At 52.4% G+C, this 18,672-nt stretch overlaps 2 protein-coding genes across 6 annotated transcripts in view; one reads left to right on the top strand and one right to left on the bottom strand.

The window, feature by feature from the left end:
• TMEM104 (transmembrane protein 104) overlaps positions 1-10,835 on the bottom strand; it is a 44,182-nt gene extending 33,347 nt beyond the window's left edge. For 2 of the 4 annotated variants that reach the window (XM_080560351.1, XM_080560353.1), the window contains exons 1-6: positions 10,704-10,835; positions 9,322-9,432; positions 7,221-7,342; positions 5,176-5,257; positions 4,132-4,234; positions 3,638-3,718 (exon numbers count right to left, since the gene is read on the bottom strand). In XM_080560351.1, coding sequence (XP_080416477.1) covers positions 3,638-3,718; positions 4,132-4,234; positions 5,176-5,257; positions 7,221-7,342; positions 9,322-9,366 — 433 coding nt within the window. In that variant the 5' untranslated portion in view covers positions 9,367-9,432; positions 10,704-10,835. Of the gene's footprint in view, positions 1-3,637; positions 3,719-4,131; positions 4,235-5,175; positions 5,258-7,220; positions 7,343-9,321; positions 9,433-10,641 lie in introns of all 4 variants that reach the window. The other 2 variants (XM_080560350.1, XM_080560352.1) reach the window with 1 other exon arrangement.
• Positions 10,836-10,926: 91 nt separating this feature from the next.
• NAT9 (N-acetyltransferase 9) lies at positions 10,927-15,238 on the top strand. 2 transcript variants are annotated; one of them, XM_080560361.1, is made up of 7 exons: positions 10,927-10,993; positions 11,815-11,957; positions 12,704-12,813; positions 13,898-14,014; positions 14,256-14,315; positions 14,499-14,593; positions 14,679-15,238. In XM_080560361.1, the coding sequence occupies exons 2-7, from the start codon at positions 11,881-11,883 to the stop codon at positions 14,823-14,825; spliced, it is 606 nt and encodes a 201-aa protein (XP_080416487.1). In that variant the 5' UTR covers positions 10,927-10,993; positions 11,815-11,880; the 3' UTR covers positions 14,826-15,238. The 2 variants fall into 2 exon arrangements, with proteins under 2 accessions (XP_080416487.1, XP_080416486.1); XM_080560360.1 differs by having other exon boundaries at positions 13,898-14,038.
• Positions 15,239-18,672: the final 3,434 nt, after the last annotated feature.

The following is an 18,672-nucleotide window of genomic DNA, read 5'->3' as shown; positions in this document are numbered from 1 at the left end:
TTTCTTGGGCTCGGGAAGACACTGCTGTGGAGGGCTGAGATCAGCAGGAACAAAGATATGATTGATGAGACCCCGGGTTTCTTTTCTTCCATGAGAGCTGGTATAAATCTCAGCAACGAAAAACAAACTGGAACATATTTCAGTTCAGAAACAGGTGAGCTACAAAAAGAAGCCTCAAATTTGTTTCATTTAGGAGGTAGATACTGAAGGAAAGCAGCTCAAGGAACCTGTCCATACTTTCCAGTTGCGATACCACTTGATGCTTAATCCTAACGCAGCCTGGGCAAATCAATTCACCTCTCCGAGACTCGTATGACAGCTATCAAATAAAAATGTCATTACTGCAGGAACAGGGATTAATATTTCCACAGCACTTGGTTGCCCTCAAGTTTCACCATGTGTTTTGCCATCATATTGTCCCTGGATCCCTGGGTGTCAGGACACATTAACAGGCATTCCACTCGTGTTAAATAAATTACTCAATGCGCTGAGCCTACTTAGCAGAAAACGTTTCTACAAAAAGGGCTGTATGGGAAAGCAGCAAGAAGACTTCCCTGCTCTTATAAAGCATTAAGACAATACACAAGAGTTACTCCTGGTTTGTTTGAATAGATAAATGGAGATCTTCAGCCCCTCCACAAATTTCCAGAATATTTCTTATAGGTCCCTTCGTTTTTTCCCCTCTGTGAAAGATTTAAGATGACCACACAGCAAGGAGACTGCATTATTCTGAATACGACAGCAAACTCCCTACCAGTTCTCTCCAATTCCCTATTAAAAAAGGTCGAGTATTGTAACAAACACCTGATGTAGGACAGAAGCTGCAAAATCCACTAAGCACTAGACAGACTTAGATGCAGATCCCCAAACCAGAATCTACTACTGACACCAGGTCTCAGGTGCTCTATTTTTTTGGTGTATACACAAAATAGTGCTCACACAAGAAGCTAAGCTGCAGCAGTACCACCAGGAACTCACCAGCACACCCAATATCCCCATTCCAGTGTGGATTTCTCTGCCTGTGAGAAGTCCAGGTAGCAGTCCTCTCCCGAACTCGTGCCCTCCAAAGGGGGGGAGAAGACTTTACTGCCAGTTCTTTTACAAGCTGCTACTGATCCTCCCTGATCAATACTTTCATTACTGGACAAAAATGGGAAAATCAATGGTTTCCTGTGGGGGACAGCATGACAGATGTGCCCAGACTCCATTGCTGCAACAAATGACTGCTCGGTCCCAGAAGAAAGCACCCAACACTGCAAATAAAAAAAAAGCAGTTCTTCAGAGCCAGCTTTTTTAAAAGAGCATACAGGCCCACCACAGCCTAAACCTAAGACAGCTCTCTTTAAGAAAGCAGACAGTCTGAGATGGAAATTTATCCTCGGCTTACCTCCCAGGACTGCAGATTCAACTCCTGTCAGATTGTTTAAGGAAAAAAAGTTAAGAGAAAAGAGCAGAGAACTCCCTAGGTCTCAGAGGCTTTAAGGTCTATTACAAAGCCTTCACCAGCCTTCCCTCTGAAGGCTGTAAAGCTCTCAGACACCCTGGTTTTGGATCCACGCTTCAAATATTGTGAGCAAAACCCACCCAGACACTTGCTAGCTGTGAAACGGCAGAGGGTGGTGCTTGGAGCCAGGACTTGCCAAGCGTGACCCAGTTTCTCAGCACCAGGCTGTAGGAAGGGGTCACCGAGCAACTGCCCTTAGCCAAGGCCTCTCTGTGCATCTGTCAGCACGAAAACTTCAGCCAGGATCTGCAGAGGGAGGCACCTAACCTGCCCGCTCTCTGCAACGGCTCAGCAGACCAGAGTGCATCTCTCAGCTAGGACTCAACAACAGCTCTTTGCTGCTGAGTATAGAGGAGGGGAAAGCAGCAGGTGAGTTACAGCCGCCCCAGAGCCTTTGCTCTGCGTACCTTTCGTCTCATCTCTCACCAGTTGTTTCAAGCCTGCAGCTGTTCCCGCTGACTTCCCGCAGATTTATCCCTTGGCACTAGCTTGAGTCAGCCCGGGGGAGGATCCCTGACACAGAAAGCAGATAACTCGGGCTAAAACAACATTAAGAAGGGAGATTAAGATTCAGAATGCTAAGCAGTTAATATCACTTCGCTGGGAAACGTCCATCGGCACCCCGCAGGACGTGTATTTCCAGCACCCTCTACTGGCTGAGCAGCAGCTGGCACCAAGGCAGAGAAGCCTTTTAGAAGGCAACTGCTCAACACCTGGCTCACCTGAGGGGTTATCACCATCTTCCTGGGAAGCACACGAGAAGAAGAGGCCTTCTGAGACTTGTCTGTGTACTCCCCCAGTCCACGTGCGGCAAAACAGGCCTCCGTACCTAAATCCTCAGTGATACTGCTGAGCCACATTGTCCAGGGCTTGTTATCAAAGCAACATCCTAATACTAGTCCTCAGAGGAGCACTGAGAGCTAAGGAAGCATCCGCAGCGTTTTACAGATGGCAAAGAACACAAACAAGAAAGCTTGCCTAAAGTCAGAGCATCTCAGAGCAACAGACAAGACTAGGAACAAGATGTTTCTGGGTCTCTAGCACAGTCAAGTCACCTCTCCTCTTCTGACTCGGAAAAGTGGCAGCCTGATTCACTGTGGCTTTTGATACTCCTGAATGCTTTATGTCTACAAAGACCCACACGGGGCATATAGGGAAATCAAGCTATTTTTTTCAACTAGACTTTAAAATCAGCAATAATATAGCTGAAACAATCTTCACTCCTTAAGCCCAGCTGTCCTTCAGAGGCAGTCTTAGAATGGCATAAAGCTGATGTAATGTAGTGGAAAAAACAGCCCATCACATCTTCGTGAGGTGGCTAGCGAACAAGAGAAAATGTCGCTGTCCACAAGAAATGGGGCCTGACAGGCTCAAAATTGCACAACCATGGTGTCTGATGATTTTCTGGCTCTGCTCAGCATTTCAAATGTACTCCTCACCCAGCTTCAGAACGCCTAACATTGTAGCTTGCGTTTCTATTGCATGCAGCAATGGATACGGCTTTATTGCAGCATACCTACAAGCTCGTTCCCTGACATACAACAAAAGACAATAGCAAAAAGACAAGATATCTGCCTACCACGCGCTCACCAGGGACCCTTCTTCATTCAGTAGTTCACGTCCCAGCAGCTGACCCCCACCCCCAGATACATGCAGTTCTCAGCAGCTCTCCCCAGAAGCCTCTCTCCTTCAGACAGGCACTTACAGGGTTCAGGAAAAAAAAAAAGTTTTATTCTCAAATACTGCCAAGGTGGAACCAGTGAATTCTACAGCTGGGCTCTACCACTGCAGAGAACAGAGATCAGAGGGCAGATGCAGGGTTAGGTTGAGAACAGTCAGAAGAGGCACCGACTTAAGCTTACCTGTGTCAGCCAACTACCCAGAACCGGTATTTTTGGCAACACCACCACAGCACCCTCCCCTTCATGCAGGTTCTGGCCCACAAATATCCTGCTTTGTAGAAACACTACACAGAGGGATGGATAGTTCGCAGATAAGGAACAACACTCTTGGACGGAACCATCTCAAACTCAGAATGCAAACCCACACTGAGAAGCACTCAGACTTAACAAAAGACATACACACAGTATGCAGCAGGACTGCGAGGGACACTTAAACGCATCAATCACGTACCTTTATTGAAGAACATGGAAGCCATCTGGCCCATTTCCACCCTTTCAGTGATTTCAAAGATATTGGGTGAGCCACGTCTCTCTGCAAGTTGAAAAGAAGAAGATTTCAACCAGTCCCTCGAGTAAAAACAGAGGCCAGACTATCTGAAGACACCCAAGAAGCTCCAGCAGTAGTTTGAAGGACACTATGTACTATCTACCACTCCACAGCTGCAGAGCCACGGGTCCAATCACTCTGCTGAAGTTAGTTTAAAGTGTTTTCAGAATAAGGTATTCTCATCTTAGTGACCTAGAGGGAAGAGATCTTTATCAGACTGCAGAAGGTAAACTGAATTCTCAATGAGCCTTATCTTGGAAGTGCTAAAGTCTTTGGGATGCAAATGTGAAATTAAGGGCAAAATGGACAGAAGAGTCCTCCTGCTCCACTTACTGGGGCTCACAGGAATGCTGCCTGTAGAGAAGAGGTCTCAGTGAAAGCATGAAGCAGGTACTTACGAACTGACAGGATAGGTCGCGTCTCTGCTCGCTCATAGCCATCTTGGAGGAGAACATCACTGTCAGATACTCCAGAGGAAGAATCCTCATCCTCATCATCCTCCTGGAAGAAAAGGCCAGACCACTGCTCAGATTTCCACTACCTACAGCACAAGCTATGGCACTGCCAGTGTCATCGTCTCACTTCCAGCACCTCAGAGGTAGAGCCCATACAGGGCTGGGCAGGACAGGCTAGCAAGTAGGGGCAATATCAGGAGCCCTTGGCCCAGGCTTGAGACACTGGAGAGCAGAAAAGGGCACTAGCAGAGCAGTCTGAGGGGAGTGCCAGGCTCTGCTCTTACCAGGTCATACAGCGACAGCATCCGATTCACACAGTGATACGTGGCACGAGGAAGTCAGAAGTGTCTGACAGATCTACAGGGCTGCAGAACTGGTAAAAGAAATCTTAGTGTTTTTATTGGCCATTTCTGCTCTGTCTGGCTATGACATCTCGTAACTCCAGCCCTGTAACACAGGCAGGGATCTAAATCAGTGCAAACAATCATACCTCACACTGATCCAGAAAAGCCACTAAAGCCAGGATCCAAAAAAGCCACAAGCAAATTTTCCAACAAGGACATACTTCAGGACTGTCCACTCCCTGGGACACATCCTGACTGGCAGCAAGGACATTCCTGCCTGTCCCAGTTAAGTGACCTGAGATCAGCGAGGATTTATAGAACCTGGCACACTCCAAATGGCACCGATATATTGCCTGCCACCTCTCCACACTCGCTGAGCAACGATTCAGGGCAAGGAGAGCACATTCAGTAAAAAAATGTGAGAAGCACAAGAGATTTTTCAAAGCTGGAGCAGAAAATCCTGTCTTTAATGAGCAACCCCACGGGGAACTAAAAGTCATATTTTACACGGCAAAGTTCCGTAGAGTAGAAATCTATTCCTTTATTAGAGTTATTAATGAGGCGAGGCAACGACAGAGGAATCTCAGGCAAGCCTTGTGTGATAAAAACCACCAGAAAATGGGAAATGAAACCCCACACAAACCTTGCGTTTTTCCATCCTCTTCCATCGCAGCTGGGCATTTGCAGCAGCCATGGCCTCCACCACAAACGTGGTAGTCATATAGCTGGGAGAGAAATTCAATTAATATCAACAACAGTCAAGCATTGTTGCTTAAGATACATGGAGAATTATCCCCACTGTTTGTAGGGGCAAACACACCAAATAAACAGAACTGCTTTCACCAACTTCGCACCCTCCCCCCCCGCCTATTTCATAGTTTCTGCTCAGCACACTGCTGCCTTCTGCTCTTGAGATGGAGGTGTTCAAGCAGAGAACAAAACGCAGTAAAAATACACATGCCTTCAGATATCAGGAGACATTAGGCAGCTGGAGAACTCCTTGCTAGTAGTTCTGAGGGTTTGGGAAGACAAGAGGAGTTTCCCCCCTTGTTACAAAGCTGGGCCCTAAAAGGGAAAAGGAAGCCTGGACTAGCACAGTGCTGTTAGGAAGTTTATCTATTACAGCCTGTGGCAAATGTACTGTGCTGCCCTAAAGACTCTTACAAATGGCATTAGAAAAAGAACAACACAAGGCAGAAGGGCAGATCGCATCTATATGCAAACACGCTTTGCTGGAGGCCATGGGAAAAACTGGCCAGGGGACAGTTACAGTCACCGATGCTTCTATGGAAAGCACGTCGTTATCTCAGCTAAACAGTCCTGTAATTAAAAAAAAACTTCAAATCAATCTTAGTTAAGGCGTTAGAGTGGTTTCCCTGTTTCAGGAATTGGACTCATTTATCAAGCTCAAGCGAGAGATTAATTTTGCCAGAATAAAAGAAAGCAGCCCTGTCCTGAGGCCCACGTAGCAATTTCTGCAGAGATTCTTCTTGCACCGAAGGGTCATTGCCCAGAGGGCAAGAGGAAGCCAAGCACCAGCGCTGGGACAAAAGCAACGCAGCTCCCGAGGCACTGAATACTTCAAGCTCTGTTTTTACTTCAGTCTGGTTGTGGAACCCAGGTTTGGAAACTTGCGCTCTTCTGCTGACCTTGACGGACTGTCTGCTAGTGCTGTATTTCACGTGCTAAATTTGTGCTTTGAAACAACTAGCTAGAAGGACTGCTTACAAAGCTCCTGGTACTGGTACTGCCACAGTCGACATTTCAATCAAGCCTCTGAAGCACACAGCTTTGAGGTGGGGAGTTTAGAAGCGTTACTACAGTCAGTACTGAGCACGGCTACCCCTGTTTAGCAGCACCTAACAGGTCTGAAAATCACTGCCTTCACATCAAAGGCACGTTCAGAACTAGTTATCCACAAGAAAAGAACTTCTAAGCTCTGTTCTTACCAACAGCAGGAGGGGAATTTTATTCTTATTTATTTGTAAACCAAGCAAGAAACGAGCAGGGATACACGGCTTGTCGGGAAGACGACAATTCTGTTCATAACTGGAGAATTTCAAGCTGCCTGGACATCGGTGCTCTATCAGCAGCCTTCAGCTCCACCTGCTGCTCCAGCAGGGACACAGGCAGCTGAGCAGAAGCTCGTGGCAAACCAGCTCCAAAGTCACGAGACCTGCTCCAAGGTCTCAAGCAGCAAAGGGCAGGCGGCAGACAGGCCCAGCCACACAGCAGTTTGTTTGCCCGACACGCTTGCAGCTGCCCCAAGCACTGCCAGAAGCCAAGAAAAAACAACAGGTCTGCTTCCCACCTGCAACTCTCGAGGCAGAGAAATGAACCCACATCACCTGTGACCTGGTTAACATTCGTGGAATTGATCTGTGACCCCAAGTAAGGGACATGCACAGGGAGTACAGGAAAAGAAAAAGGGAGCTGGGAGAGAGGTCCCAAAAGACTGGACTAGAGCAAAAGTCTTTTCTCTCTGTCAGGAGATGTGGTGCAGCACCACATCCCAGACAGTCAGAAACACATCCCTCCAAATAATATCCACAGGCCTGCAGAGATCAGTGCTCAAACAGCAGAGGGACAGGACCCCTGAGAAAGGCAGCCTAAGCCTCAGCACTGTTCTTAGGGCTCCACCGACCTGAACACCCCCCAGTCTCCTGAAGACACACACCCACATCCTACCTCATAAAGCCCAGGAACATGAGGAGGACAAGGCTGACCAGCCACCCTGCTGTCGCAAACGCCTTCGGCATGGTTAGAGCTCCTGTCCCGACGATAAGGTTGAACATGTAAACCAGACCGACCTGCAATATCCACATAATCCAACATGAGTTCGCAGCTTTGCCAGAGATCATCCAAAACCCCTCACATGCGTGCTAATTCAAATGGAGGGAGCAATCTTTGTGCGCAAGGTGGGTGGGACCAAGCCCATGTTAGAGACAAAAATCCTAGGGGACTGATAACCAGAGAACAAAGCAAGTTACAGCTCATTTTTCATGAAAAGACTGTAATTCCTTCTCCATTTTTCTAATTTTAAAATAGTGTTTCCTTCTAACTTTCAAAGTTAAAAAGGATGCGAGCTTTGTTTGCTCTAACATCCATTAGCTTCTATCAGAATTGTTTACAATGTGGGTTTGGGTCTCTCTATTTTCTGACCTAAGTACTTACGACTAGATACAAGAGATCCCTTTCAGGATGTCTTATTCTTCATTATTCTTCAGCAAGCAGGAAACATCCAAACAGAGCTGTAATCCAAAGCCTGCTTGCCATTTTACCAGTAAGCAACTCAGCGCTTTGGAAAAGCTATTTCATTTCCGGAAGGGAAAGGATTTTATCATCTCTAACAACTGCCTTTCTTTTTTTTTTTTTGGCCCAGGGCAAAAATGTAATTGTGCACCTGGACAGCACCCCCAGACTGCAAATTTAGCTGAACTCACAGAGATTGCCCCAAAGTTTGTTGTCGCAGATGTTTTCTCTCTTTTTTTCCTAATATAGGTCAGTCTCTCTCTAGAGGAGAGTCAGTAAAGAGCTATGCCTGAGTACATTTTTCTGAGTGTGAAGAAACTGATACCAGGACTATTCCCCAGAGACCCCGCACGCCCTACATTCACTAACATAAGCAGAGCAATTTCATCTTCTGATGGTTCTCCCAGGACAAGTCAGCCGTCGCAGCTCGCAGGAAAGTTCTTTTCATTCGTCTGGCACAGCTGTCATTCCCCAAGCACACCTCCTGCTCAAGTGCCCAGGGCCATGACTCACTTCAGTGAAGGACTCTTTAAAATAAAACACTCAAGTGATTTTCCTTGACTGCGGTCAAGTAGGCTGAGCTGAGATCGGTGCTTCTGTATTCAGCCTAGCTGGACATCTTCAGGCAAAGAGGAAAGAGCGCTCTAGACTTTGAGATGAGAGTCTAGGAAATTCCTGCCACACCAACATAAATGTGACACTAATTCGTTAGGGTCCAGACACCCCAGTTACTGTCTTGTTCTCTATTTTCTCAGTCGTGGCCTACTTCTGCAGTCTGATATCCAGTTATTCTGAATTCAGTCATTAACAGGGGGATGAAAGTTTCAGAACATCTGAAAGCTGACGTAGAATTCAGCACTGGTTCTTTATTAGTCATCTGTGGGGTTTTTGGGGAAAATTGTTTGCAAAGCATTGATCTAAGAGCTGACACTGCATGAACACTTGCGGCTATCAAAACCGTATTTCCAGTAACATAATAAAGAAGTAACTGGTTCTGCATGTTCATGGGGCATGACACAGAAGAAACACCATGACTGACAACTTTAAATGAAGCGGGTTAAAATAAATTACTGAAATTCACTTATTTGTAGCTGTTCTTTTATATATGATTTTCCTCTGAACTTCTTAAAAGAAAACAAAAGGACAATTTCCACATCACAATTTTCCCTGCTTAAGCGAGCTTCACGTGACAATTTAGGCTGATGAAAATGCTGAAGTATAAGAGCGACAGGTAGAAGGATGCAAGAGCTGATATCAGACACGAAGCTTTTCTTAACACATTTTAAGAAACTATACCTTAAGCAGACACCATCCTTTACAGCATATAAAGGAACGTGTGATGTTGTAGAAAGAAAAAGCTACAAGCACTAAGCATTTTGAAGTAGCCTTTGACCTCCACTACCTCTTGAAACACTGAGGTTATGTGCACGGGGAAGTGGGAAATGACAACGCAAACCGTGCTGAAAGAAGAGGATTTTGAAAAGACTTCTGAGTAAAGACACCCAGGCCGGCGGTGAGCCCGAAGCGCAGGACTTACATAAGGCGAGTAAAGCTCTCCCGTATCGGTAATGCCGCCGGCCATGGTGAAGGCAGTTGGGAGGCTCGGAGCAGAACGAGGAGGGCGTTCTCAACTTCTGTTGCCTTTTGCCTACGGAAAAAAAAAAAGCACAAAGTTGTGTCACCTCTGTCAGAAAGAGGGGGAACTCACGAGGCAACTTTTGCACGCTTGTCTCCTGACACAGGACAGACGTGCCCGGCTCAGCGGCAACACAGCTCAGCACCACGAGAAGTTCCCTGCCCAATGAACCCAGCTGAAAGCAACACCCGAGGGCCCTGCCCTTCCACAGCACGCGATGTCCCAACCGGCCAGAGGGAGGTTTCAGACCGCAGAAGGAAGCATGCCTGCCCCAGGGACGCTCTCAAACCTTGCTTCTCACACAGCCGCTGCTCCTAAGGAGCACAGGGCTGCTGCCAAGCAGGGCAGGCTGAGGCAGCCCCCGGCCTCCCCGAACAACCCCAGGGCCAGAAAATAGCAGGCAGCTGACAGCAGCCCCACAAAGACACGGGGCACTGAGCCACCTGCATCGGGGTTTTTAATGCACGAGTATTTGGGGAACCTCCACCGCCTGCCAGAGCCCCAGGGAGCGAGGCATCAACAACACATGCTGGGGGGGGGCTGGGAGCACCACTAGCCCCCGGTGGTCCCACACAGGGAGCCCAGACCCCACAGAGACCCCAAAAGCCCCACACAGGAACCCCAGACACCCCTAGTGGCCCCACACAGAGACCCCAGACCCCCACAGGGACCCCCAGGGGCCCCGCACAGGGATCCTAGCCCCCACAGGGACTCCCAGTGGTCCCATACAGAGACCCCAGACCCCACAGGGACCCCACACGTGGTTCCCAGACCCCACAGGGACCTCATACCCCACAGGGACCCCCGGGGGCCCCATACAGGGACCCCAGACCCCCCAGGGGCCCCCGGTGGTGTAACACAGGGACCCCAGACCCCACAGAGACCCCAAACCCCACAGGGACCCCACACAGGACCCTAGGCCCCCCCCAAAGACCCCACCGGGGCCCCACACAGGGACCCCAAGCCCCCCAGAGACCCCACACAGGGCCCCAGACCCCCCCCAGGGACCCCCGGGGGCCCCATACTGGGGCACTAGACCCTCCAGGAACCCCCAGGACCCTCACACAAGGACTCGGGACCCCACAGGGACCCCATACAGGGAACCCAGACCCCACAGGGACCCCCAGTGGTCCCACACAGAGACCCCAGACCCCCCAGAGACCCGCCCAAGACCCCTAAACCCCCCCCAGGACCCCCAAACCCCCCCCCGGACCCCCTCACGCGCCCTGCTGCAGCCCCAGGGAGGACAAGCAGCCGGTCCCAAGGCCCAGGGCCCTCCTCACCGGCGGCCGGCTCCCTCCTCCTCCTGCCCCTCCTCCCGGCCCTGCCCCGGGGCCGCCCCCCGGGCCCCTCACTGCGCACGCGCGGCCCGGGGAACGGGGGCGTGGGCCGGCGGGGGGGAGGGGGGAAGTCTTCCGCGCACGTGACCAGGTCCCGCGCCTTCGCCCGCGGATTGGAGGGGCGGGGTCACGTGGGAACGGGGTGGGCGGGGGAAGGGGGCGGGGCCACGGGGCCACGTCGGGGTGGGAGGGGTGAGCGGGGCTGTGCGCGTGCGCGGAGGGACACGGCGCAGGTAGGGGCGCGCACGGACGCGGGGCCCCGCAGAGCTCCGCATCCCAGCCCCGCATCCCCCCCTGCAGCCCCCATCGCATCCCCAGATCCGCCCATAGCTCCAGATCCCAGCCCCAGATCCCCCCACAACCCCAGATCCCAGCCCCAGATCCCCCCACAACCCCAAATCCCAGCCCCGGATCCCCCCCGCAGCCCCTCATCCCAGCCCTGGGTCCCCCCAAAGCCCCCGATCCCAAACCCAAATCACCCCGCAGCCCCAGATCCCAGCCCCGGATCCCCCCACAGCCCCCAATCCCAGCCCCAGATCTCTGCATAGCTCCGGATTCCAGCTCCAGATCCCCCCATAGCTCCAGAGCCCTGCCCCTGATCTCCACATAGTTCCAGATTCCAGCCCCGGATCCCTCCATAGCTGATCCATCCCAGCCCTGGATCCCTCTGATCCATCCTGCTGATCCATAGCTGATCCATCCCAGCTGATCCATCCCAGCCCTGGATCTCCCCAAAGCTCCAGATCCCAGCCCCAGATCCCCTCGCAGTCCCCCCATTCCCGGATCCCTCCATAGGTCCACATCCCAGCCCCAGATCCCCCCACTGCCCCCAAACCCAGCCCCAGATCCCCCCACAACCCCCAATCCCAGCCCCAGATCCCCCCCCAGCCCCCAATCCCAGCTCCAAATCTCCGCATAGCTCCAGATCCCAGCCCCAGATCCCTCCATAGCCCCATATCCCAGTTCTGGATCCCCCCGACAGCCCCCGATCCCAGCCCCAGGCATCAGTCCGAGCCCCATCCGCACAGCTGGAGCTGCCCCCACTGCCTTGCAGAGAGCTCCAGCACTTGCTGTGCCACCCCTCGGCTGCGCGGCGGGCGCACGGCCGTGTCTCAGGACCATGAGGATTAACCAGGACACCGTGCTGCAAGGGAACAGGGCGACCCTGGTGCCGTACACCCCGGCACACGTGCCTCGGTACGTGGCTCGCGTCCTCTGGTCTGGTTTCACTTCCCTTTTTTAGTGTGTTGTTCTCAAAGGGTGCTGGCTTGGCAGCTGCAGGGGCCTCTTCCCCATGGGAACACCACGGAAATTAAAAAAAGAAAGCTGTAGAAAGACAGTAAGTTGTGCCCGCCCTGCTCACAGCAGTCATCCCTGAGGTCTGTGCTTTTTGCCAGGACTGTGTATCCACAGAGAGGGAAATACCTGGCTGTGTGCGAACAGCCAGCACTTCTAATATTCACTCGTATCTTTCTGTAGTGGCCAGGGAATAGCAGGACTTCAGTGTGTGACGCCAGGCAGGCAAACGTCTCATCGACGCACTTTGTAAAGCGCTGCCCTGGGCAGCTGCCGGCTCTGCACAAAGGTGGCAGTATTAGGCAAGCTGTCAGTGGTACGGTGAGGCTGTATCAAAATCAGCTGGGCTGAAATCTTCACCCTTGGTGCTGCTAGGTCAGTACTCTTACAAACTTGGAGCTTGTGTCGTGGCTCTCTTCACACAAAGCTACAGGAGGCACAAACTTCGCTAAATTTCCCAGGAGATCGCTGGTTCCTGTTTTACATAAGCGAGAGGCTTGCAGATACTTTTGAGTTGCTGTGAATGCCAGGCTAATACTTCCAGAACACCTTCACGACAGGGCACAGGCAGATGCTTGGAGCGCTTGTGGAAATCGTCCTGCGGTGCTGCTGCTAAGCCAGGGGCCTGCCCCTGGTCTCTTTGTCAGGTACCACGAGTGGATGCAGTCAGAGGAGCTGCAGCGCCTGACCGCCTCCGAACCGCTGAGCCTGGAGCAGGAGTACGAGATGCAGCGCAGCTGGCGGGACGACGCAGACAGTGAGGATCTTAGATACCTTCTAGGAGTGGGTGGAAGTGGAGAGTGGGTCCCTCTCTGTCCCGTAAAGGACACAGGGTGGGCTGAGAGCGCCTGGTGAGTGGGCTTTACTAACTGAACCCAAGGGGATGTGAGACTGGCTGTCAGTTCAGCCAGCTTTGCCTTAGCACCACAGCACGTTGCCTTCCTCAGACCATCTACCGCCTTCACAGTTTCTGTACTTTGTGGGGCTCTGGGTTTCTTTGTCTTCAGTATTCGGAGCCAGATGAATAGCGATAGTTTGAAGCAAGGGGAATACGGACATGGTAACTTTCTAGGGAGATCAGAGCATGTTTGTAGCTGATATATGCTCAGGGATATACCATGCAGAGCTGCTGGTATCCGTTTTGTGCAGTTTTTCAAAGGTAACGATGATTTAATTTGCACAGCATTATCTGCTGAGCTTCTCCAGCACCATCACCACTCCCCAGGACTGATCATCGTAAAAAGGTGGAAGGGAGCTGTATTTTTCCTTGGGACTCGAATTACTTTATAATTACCTCGTTGAGATTTGTTGACTGAATTGGTTCCCTGGCTCTATTACAGGTAATGAATCAGTGCTCATAAAAGCCTCGTAGAAATACAGTGAGCTGCAAAATAGCAAGGCTGGCAAAGATCTCAGTCTGGAGATCTTAGCTGGCATTAAAAGCTTTGTTGAGAGCAGCAGTAAAGTGGACCAGGTGAATCACTAGGTGATCCTTGTGCACCAAACAATTCTTCGCCCGAACTTGCTGCAGAGACAAAGCAGTGAGACCTCAGTCGGGGAATGAAAGTTTTCACGCTCCTTTTTACACAAGCTGTTTCTAGTCTTAGTGTCTGCACGATCCTTTGTGCTCACAATGGGTTTTTCAGAATATTTCTTATGTTTCTAGGGACGGGAGCAGGCATGCTTGGTGTGGGAGGTGCAGTTATTACCTCTTCCTCACTGCTAACATGTGGAAACTGCTGTTCCTTTGCCCGTTGCATGCCTTTAATTTCATCCTTCAGTACTTTGTGAATAATGCTTAGCGTGCTGTGAGAATGTTGCTTCTTGTCTGTTCTCCACAGAGTGCACCTTCATCGTGCTGGACACGGAGCGCTGGGCTGGGCAGGCACACGGGGAGGAGGACTGCATGGTGGGGGATGTGAATCTCTTTCTCACTGACACTGAGGATCCGACTTTGGGTGAGATTGAAATTATGATTGCAGGTAAGGTTCTGCTTGCTAGCTTGGGCCTTTGTCACCTTGGCTAAAGCCAGACAGATGTTACTTAGGGCAGATTTTTATTCTCATTGCTTTACCTTAGCTGTTCAGTCCTGATCAGCATCTGTTGCTGGCCTGGGACACAGCCTCTTCTGAAAAGTACCCAGCACAGCTGACTTGTCTCACCTAACAGGATGCTGATTTCTGTGGCTCTCCCTTTCAGAGCCCAGCTACCGCGGCAGAGGATTTGGCAAGGAGGCAACTCTGATGATGATGTCCTACGGTAAGGATAGCCCAGGGCACGGGGATGGGAGTAGAGTTGTGACGTGAACTCGAAGCACGTATTCCTGGTGATGTAGATAGGAGTAAGGGGTGCACCAGCCTCAGAAATTGGAGTCCTGTGTCTTTGTAGATGTGGCAGCCGAGCAGGTAACTGGAATGCTTGTCTTTCTGGTTTCTTTTGTAGGAGTGACAGACCTGGGCATCACCAAATTTGAGGCTAAGATCGGTCAGGAAAACGAAGCCAGCATTTGCATGTTCAAGAAGCTTCATTTTAAGGAGGTGTGGTGCCAACTTCTACCCAGAGGACATGAGCAGCATTTGTCCCATGACTGGGACTGAACTATTTTTCTTCTGCGTGGTCCAGGTTGCTGTGAACAGCGTTTTCCAAGAGGTGACGCTGAGGCTGGATGTCAGTGATGAAGAGAAACGATGGCTCCTGGACCAGACAAGCCACGTGGAGAAGAAAACCTACAGTGAAGTGAAGCTGCCAGCCGGAGAGCTGGAGACCTGACGGGTACAGCCAGGCACAGGCCTGGGTTCCAGGGAGGAGCTGGACCCTGTTGGGAGCTCTGAGCGTGGGTGACACCTCTGTGTTGTTTTGGTCTGTCTCCTTTGGTTACGTTGTCATCTTGTCACCTTTGCACTTTCTTGCAACAACCAGGAATACTGCCTGAAATTTGGACCTGGCGAACAGCCACTAACTCACAGACCCAATTGGGAATGACTCCGTAACTTTAACGTGCTGTTCCAGCACAGCCTAAGTCACCAGCAGTTAATTGATTCCTGGTGCACCCAGTTTGTGGACAGGCAGTACCCAGTGTTCCTACTTCCCTTAGAGCAGGATTCCTCAGCACGACGCAGAAGTCTGGGAACTCTGGTGGCTCTGCTCTTTTTGGAATAATAATAATAAAAAAAAGACAAAAATCTGAGGTTCCTGAGCATGATCTGGGAGCAGTGGGGCTTTCTATGGCTGGTGAAAGGGTGGTGAGGCCAACAGAGCCTGCCTTCTGGGACTCTGAATCCTATTTTCTGGGGTGCGGTGGGCGCTGCTGGGTGCTGGAGGTGAGAGAGGCCCAGGTGTGGGTGAAAAGTGCTGGCCCCCTTTCAGCTCTGAAGCTGGGTTGGTAAGGGAGTTGGGGAGGTGAGGAATACCTGGCTGATCACACTGCTCAAAGGTTGACAGGATAGAGTTTTCTCACAAGGAAAGATGGCATAGACTGGTAAGATACCACAGCCCCTCTGAGTCCCCTGAAACGCTACTGATTCACAATAAAACTACAAAGATTGAAGGAGTCAGCCTGTTAACATGATTAAAACCACCAGCATCAGCCAAGCAAGACCAGAGCACAGCCTCTCCGTGATCCCTGCATGATCAGGGAACTGGCAGCTGCAGGAGGCTGCTGAGACAAAACCCTGCTCTGCTCAGACCTGTGCCTGGGTACACGGGTGTCTGGTACGAGTGCGGACCTGGAAACCTCAGGCCATCAGCTGGGAAGTGATATTTCACTTCATTTTATCTGTCGTTATCACAGCAAGGGGAAGGAAAACGCATCTGAAGGAAGACAGGATAGTGATTTCCTTCTTCAACGCAGCTCAGGACTTGCCATGTGGAGCCTGTGTGCTGCTCCCCAGTGGGATGAACTGGGGGGCAGGCTGCAAGCACCGCTCACCGGGGCAGAAACCTTTAGGGCAAGAGTCAGCCTGTGATACATCCGAGGTCTGTTGCTGAAAAAGAGCCATTTGTCTGACTCATTCTGGACCGAGTTTTTAATGCAGTTATTTAACCTGACCTTCCCTGCCCGACTCAGCGTGCTCTCAGTAGCAGGGAAGCTCGCTCAAAGAAGAGGTGGGGAGGATAACTCATGGGGTGTTCCCTCACTGTAAGGGCAGCTGTAATGGCTAATTCTAGACCAGAAATGATTTGCTCCAGTTATGAAGTATCAGATAATAGCTTGCAGGGCCGCACAGGACTGTTGTTATCAGAGACTGGTAGACTCTGGAATTTTTAGTGCCGCTTTGCCAGTATTTTTAGGGCCTGGGAGCTGGAGTTTTCCAATTTTAGTCCAGTTAAATAAATCAGCACTATGAATAACATTACAACCAAGCGCAGGAACCAAGTGCATGTCATGGCATTTTAAACAAGTATTTCACAGGGATTTTGTTGTAGCAAAAGCTTTGTGCAGCGATAAAGCAAGAGCAGCTCTACTTACAGCTGGGATCGAAGTGACAAGGCCTAGTGAGCCTCGGGCTCCTCAACACCAGCTGGGCAGGAGCGGGTTTTGTTCTCCAGAACGGCATTTGCAGAACCTGACGGCATCACGCTCCTGTCTTTGACGTCCACAGGTTCCTGACACCAGGCTGCTCTGTTCCAGAGCCGCTAGGGCAGAGTCCTTGGGGAAAACATGGGGAGTGGGGCCTGGTGCTGGAGGGGTGCAGCGGCTCCGTTTGGGCTCGCGCCTTGCTGGGCAGCTGTAGGGTCTGGTTTAGGATGGTTGTGGACCTGGTGACGAGCACCCCGCCATCCCCAAACCCCCCCGGCACCAGCTCCCAGCCCACCAGCACCACGCTGGGGCTCCCCCTGCTCTCACCTCCCCGTGCCGGGCCCCCATCTCCTAGGGGCTCACCTCCATCTGGGAGCCCCCTTGGCCACTTCTCTGGCTCTCCCCAAGCTGGGGTGTGCTCAGCGGTGCCTGGAAGGGACAGGATAAGGGCTCACCCTTCTCCCATCGCCCAGCCTGGCCTAGGGATGTGCTGGTCCCTGGTCCCACGGGACAGCCTTGCTTCTGTCGTCCAGGCAGCCACCAGAGCCCGCGTGCTGCTGCGCTCCCGCTGTTGCTCCGGCACCGGCGAACTCCCCGCTTGGCATCCCCGGTGCCCAGGCAACGCCGAGCCCAGGCAAAGCCTTCACCCTGGCAACCCGAAACAAGCTTGGGTCTGTCCCCGAGCCCCCCCCACGTGAGAACCGGCCCCCAGGCTGCTCCGATCGGGAGACAGGGCGACACACGGCACAGGGCCGCCAGCAGGAGATGGTCCCGGGGCCCACCGGGTGCCCCCCAGGCCTGCCCCTGTCCCCCATGGGTGTCCCCAACCCACAGCATCGCCTCCAGGAGGAAACATCGCTCCGGAGGACGGGGCAGGTTGAAAGGAGACCTCCCCCAGCTCCCAGGGGGGTGGGAGCCTGCACATCCCCTATAGGCCTGGTCTTGGGGCTCGGCCTGTGAAATGAGTGCACGGAAAGGAGGCACAGATACCCTGTCCCTTCCACCCCCCCCTTACCAACCCCCCTGGGACAGCTTCCCCCAGCACATCTCCCCCCCCCGCCCCAAGATGCTCCTGAGCCCCCCACACCTCCCATCTGCCAGCACCAGCCCCCTTGTTCCCACAAGATTTCACAGCTCAGATGTGTCTTTTAATCCAATTGCAAAATTGGTGATTTTTTGGAAAACCCATACGTACCAGAGGCTCCCAGGATTGCCCGAGCCACGCTCCTGGGCCAGGACCCAGCCCAGAACTACCTTGCAGCACCCCTGGGGGGTCCCAAGGGGGGTCCCAGCCTTGGAGGCGCTGGCTGGCACAAACAGGGCGCCTCCTGAAGCCCCCATCCCCTCCCCAGAGGGGTCACTGCTGAGCCCCTCGCGCCCTCCCGCTGCAGGAGGGCTTAGCTCTGACCTGGTAAGCGGCACACGGCTTAAAAATAGCCCTGGGACACCAGCCCAGCACCCTCACCTGCAGGCTCCATCCTCCCCTGAGGGTCAGCCCCCACCCCCAGGGAATCCCCCAGAAATCCCACCTGGGACAAGCAGTTCCCTGCCCTCCTCCTGCCCGCACGGGGGCTCAGGGTCACCCCAAACCCCACTGGAGGGGCTGGGGGCGGTTTGGGGCTGCCCCCCTCCCACCCAGCCAGCAGCCACATCCCTCAGGGCAGATTAGAGGAGGGCAGCCTGGCACTGCCCCCCCTCTGTGGGATTTAAACCCGTTAATCCCCCCAAGGCATTAACCCGTGCTGGGACCAGCCTGGCCCTCCCAATCCCCCCAGCTCAGCACCCAAACTGGACCCAGTGTGGGCCCACCACAGCCTAAGCCCCCAACAGGGGGGTGTTAAATCAGAAAACCAGGCTGTGCCAAAGCATCTCGGAGGGGCTCTGTGGCTAGAAATTTAAAATAAAACCCACAATGGCATCCACCAAAGCACAACTGGTCCCAAGAGGCAGCCCCAGCCCCATTGCAGGACCCCCCACGCACAACCACCCCACAAGGGGACACGGGGACACCCACACTCCGTCACCCAGGACCCCCACGGTGCTGAGTCCTGGGGCCGGGGACCCACAGCTCTGAAAGGATTTATCCTGCAGCTGGGC

This window comes from Anser brachyrhynchus, assembly GCF_964034855.1.
Source record: "Anser brachyrhynchus genome assembly, chromosome: 18".
In the NCBI taxonomy this organism is placed as follows: domain Eukaryota; kingdom Metazoa; phylum Chordata; class Aves; order Anseriformes; family Anatidae; genus Anser; species Anser brachyrhynchus.
The sequence above is the reverse complement of the archived record's forward strand: the minus strand, read 5'-3'. Positions and strand labels throughout refer to the sequence as shown.

Excerpts from the sequence above, each read along its gene's own strand:
- NAT9 (XM_080560360.1), top strand. The coding sequence starts at position 11,881 with ATGAGGATTAACCAGGACACCGTGCTGCAAGGGAACAGGGCGACCCTG. Across the intron at positions 11,958-12,703 it reads ACCCCGGCACACGTGCCTCG|GTACCACGAGTGGATGCAGT; the intron begins GTACGTGGCTCG and ends TCTCTTTGTCAG. Across the intron at positions 14,316-14,498 it reads TCTGATGATGATGTCCTACG|GAGTGACAGACCTGGGCATC; the intron begins GTAAGGATAGCC and ends TTTCTTTTGTAG.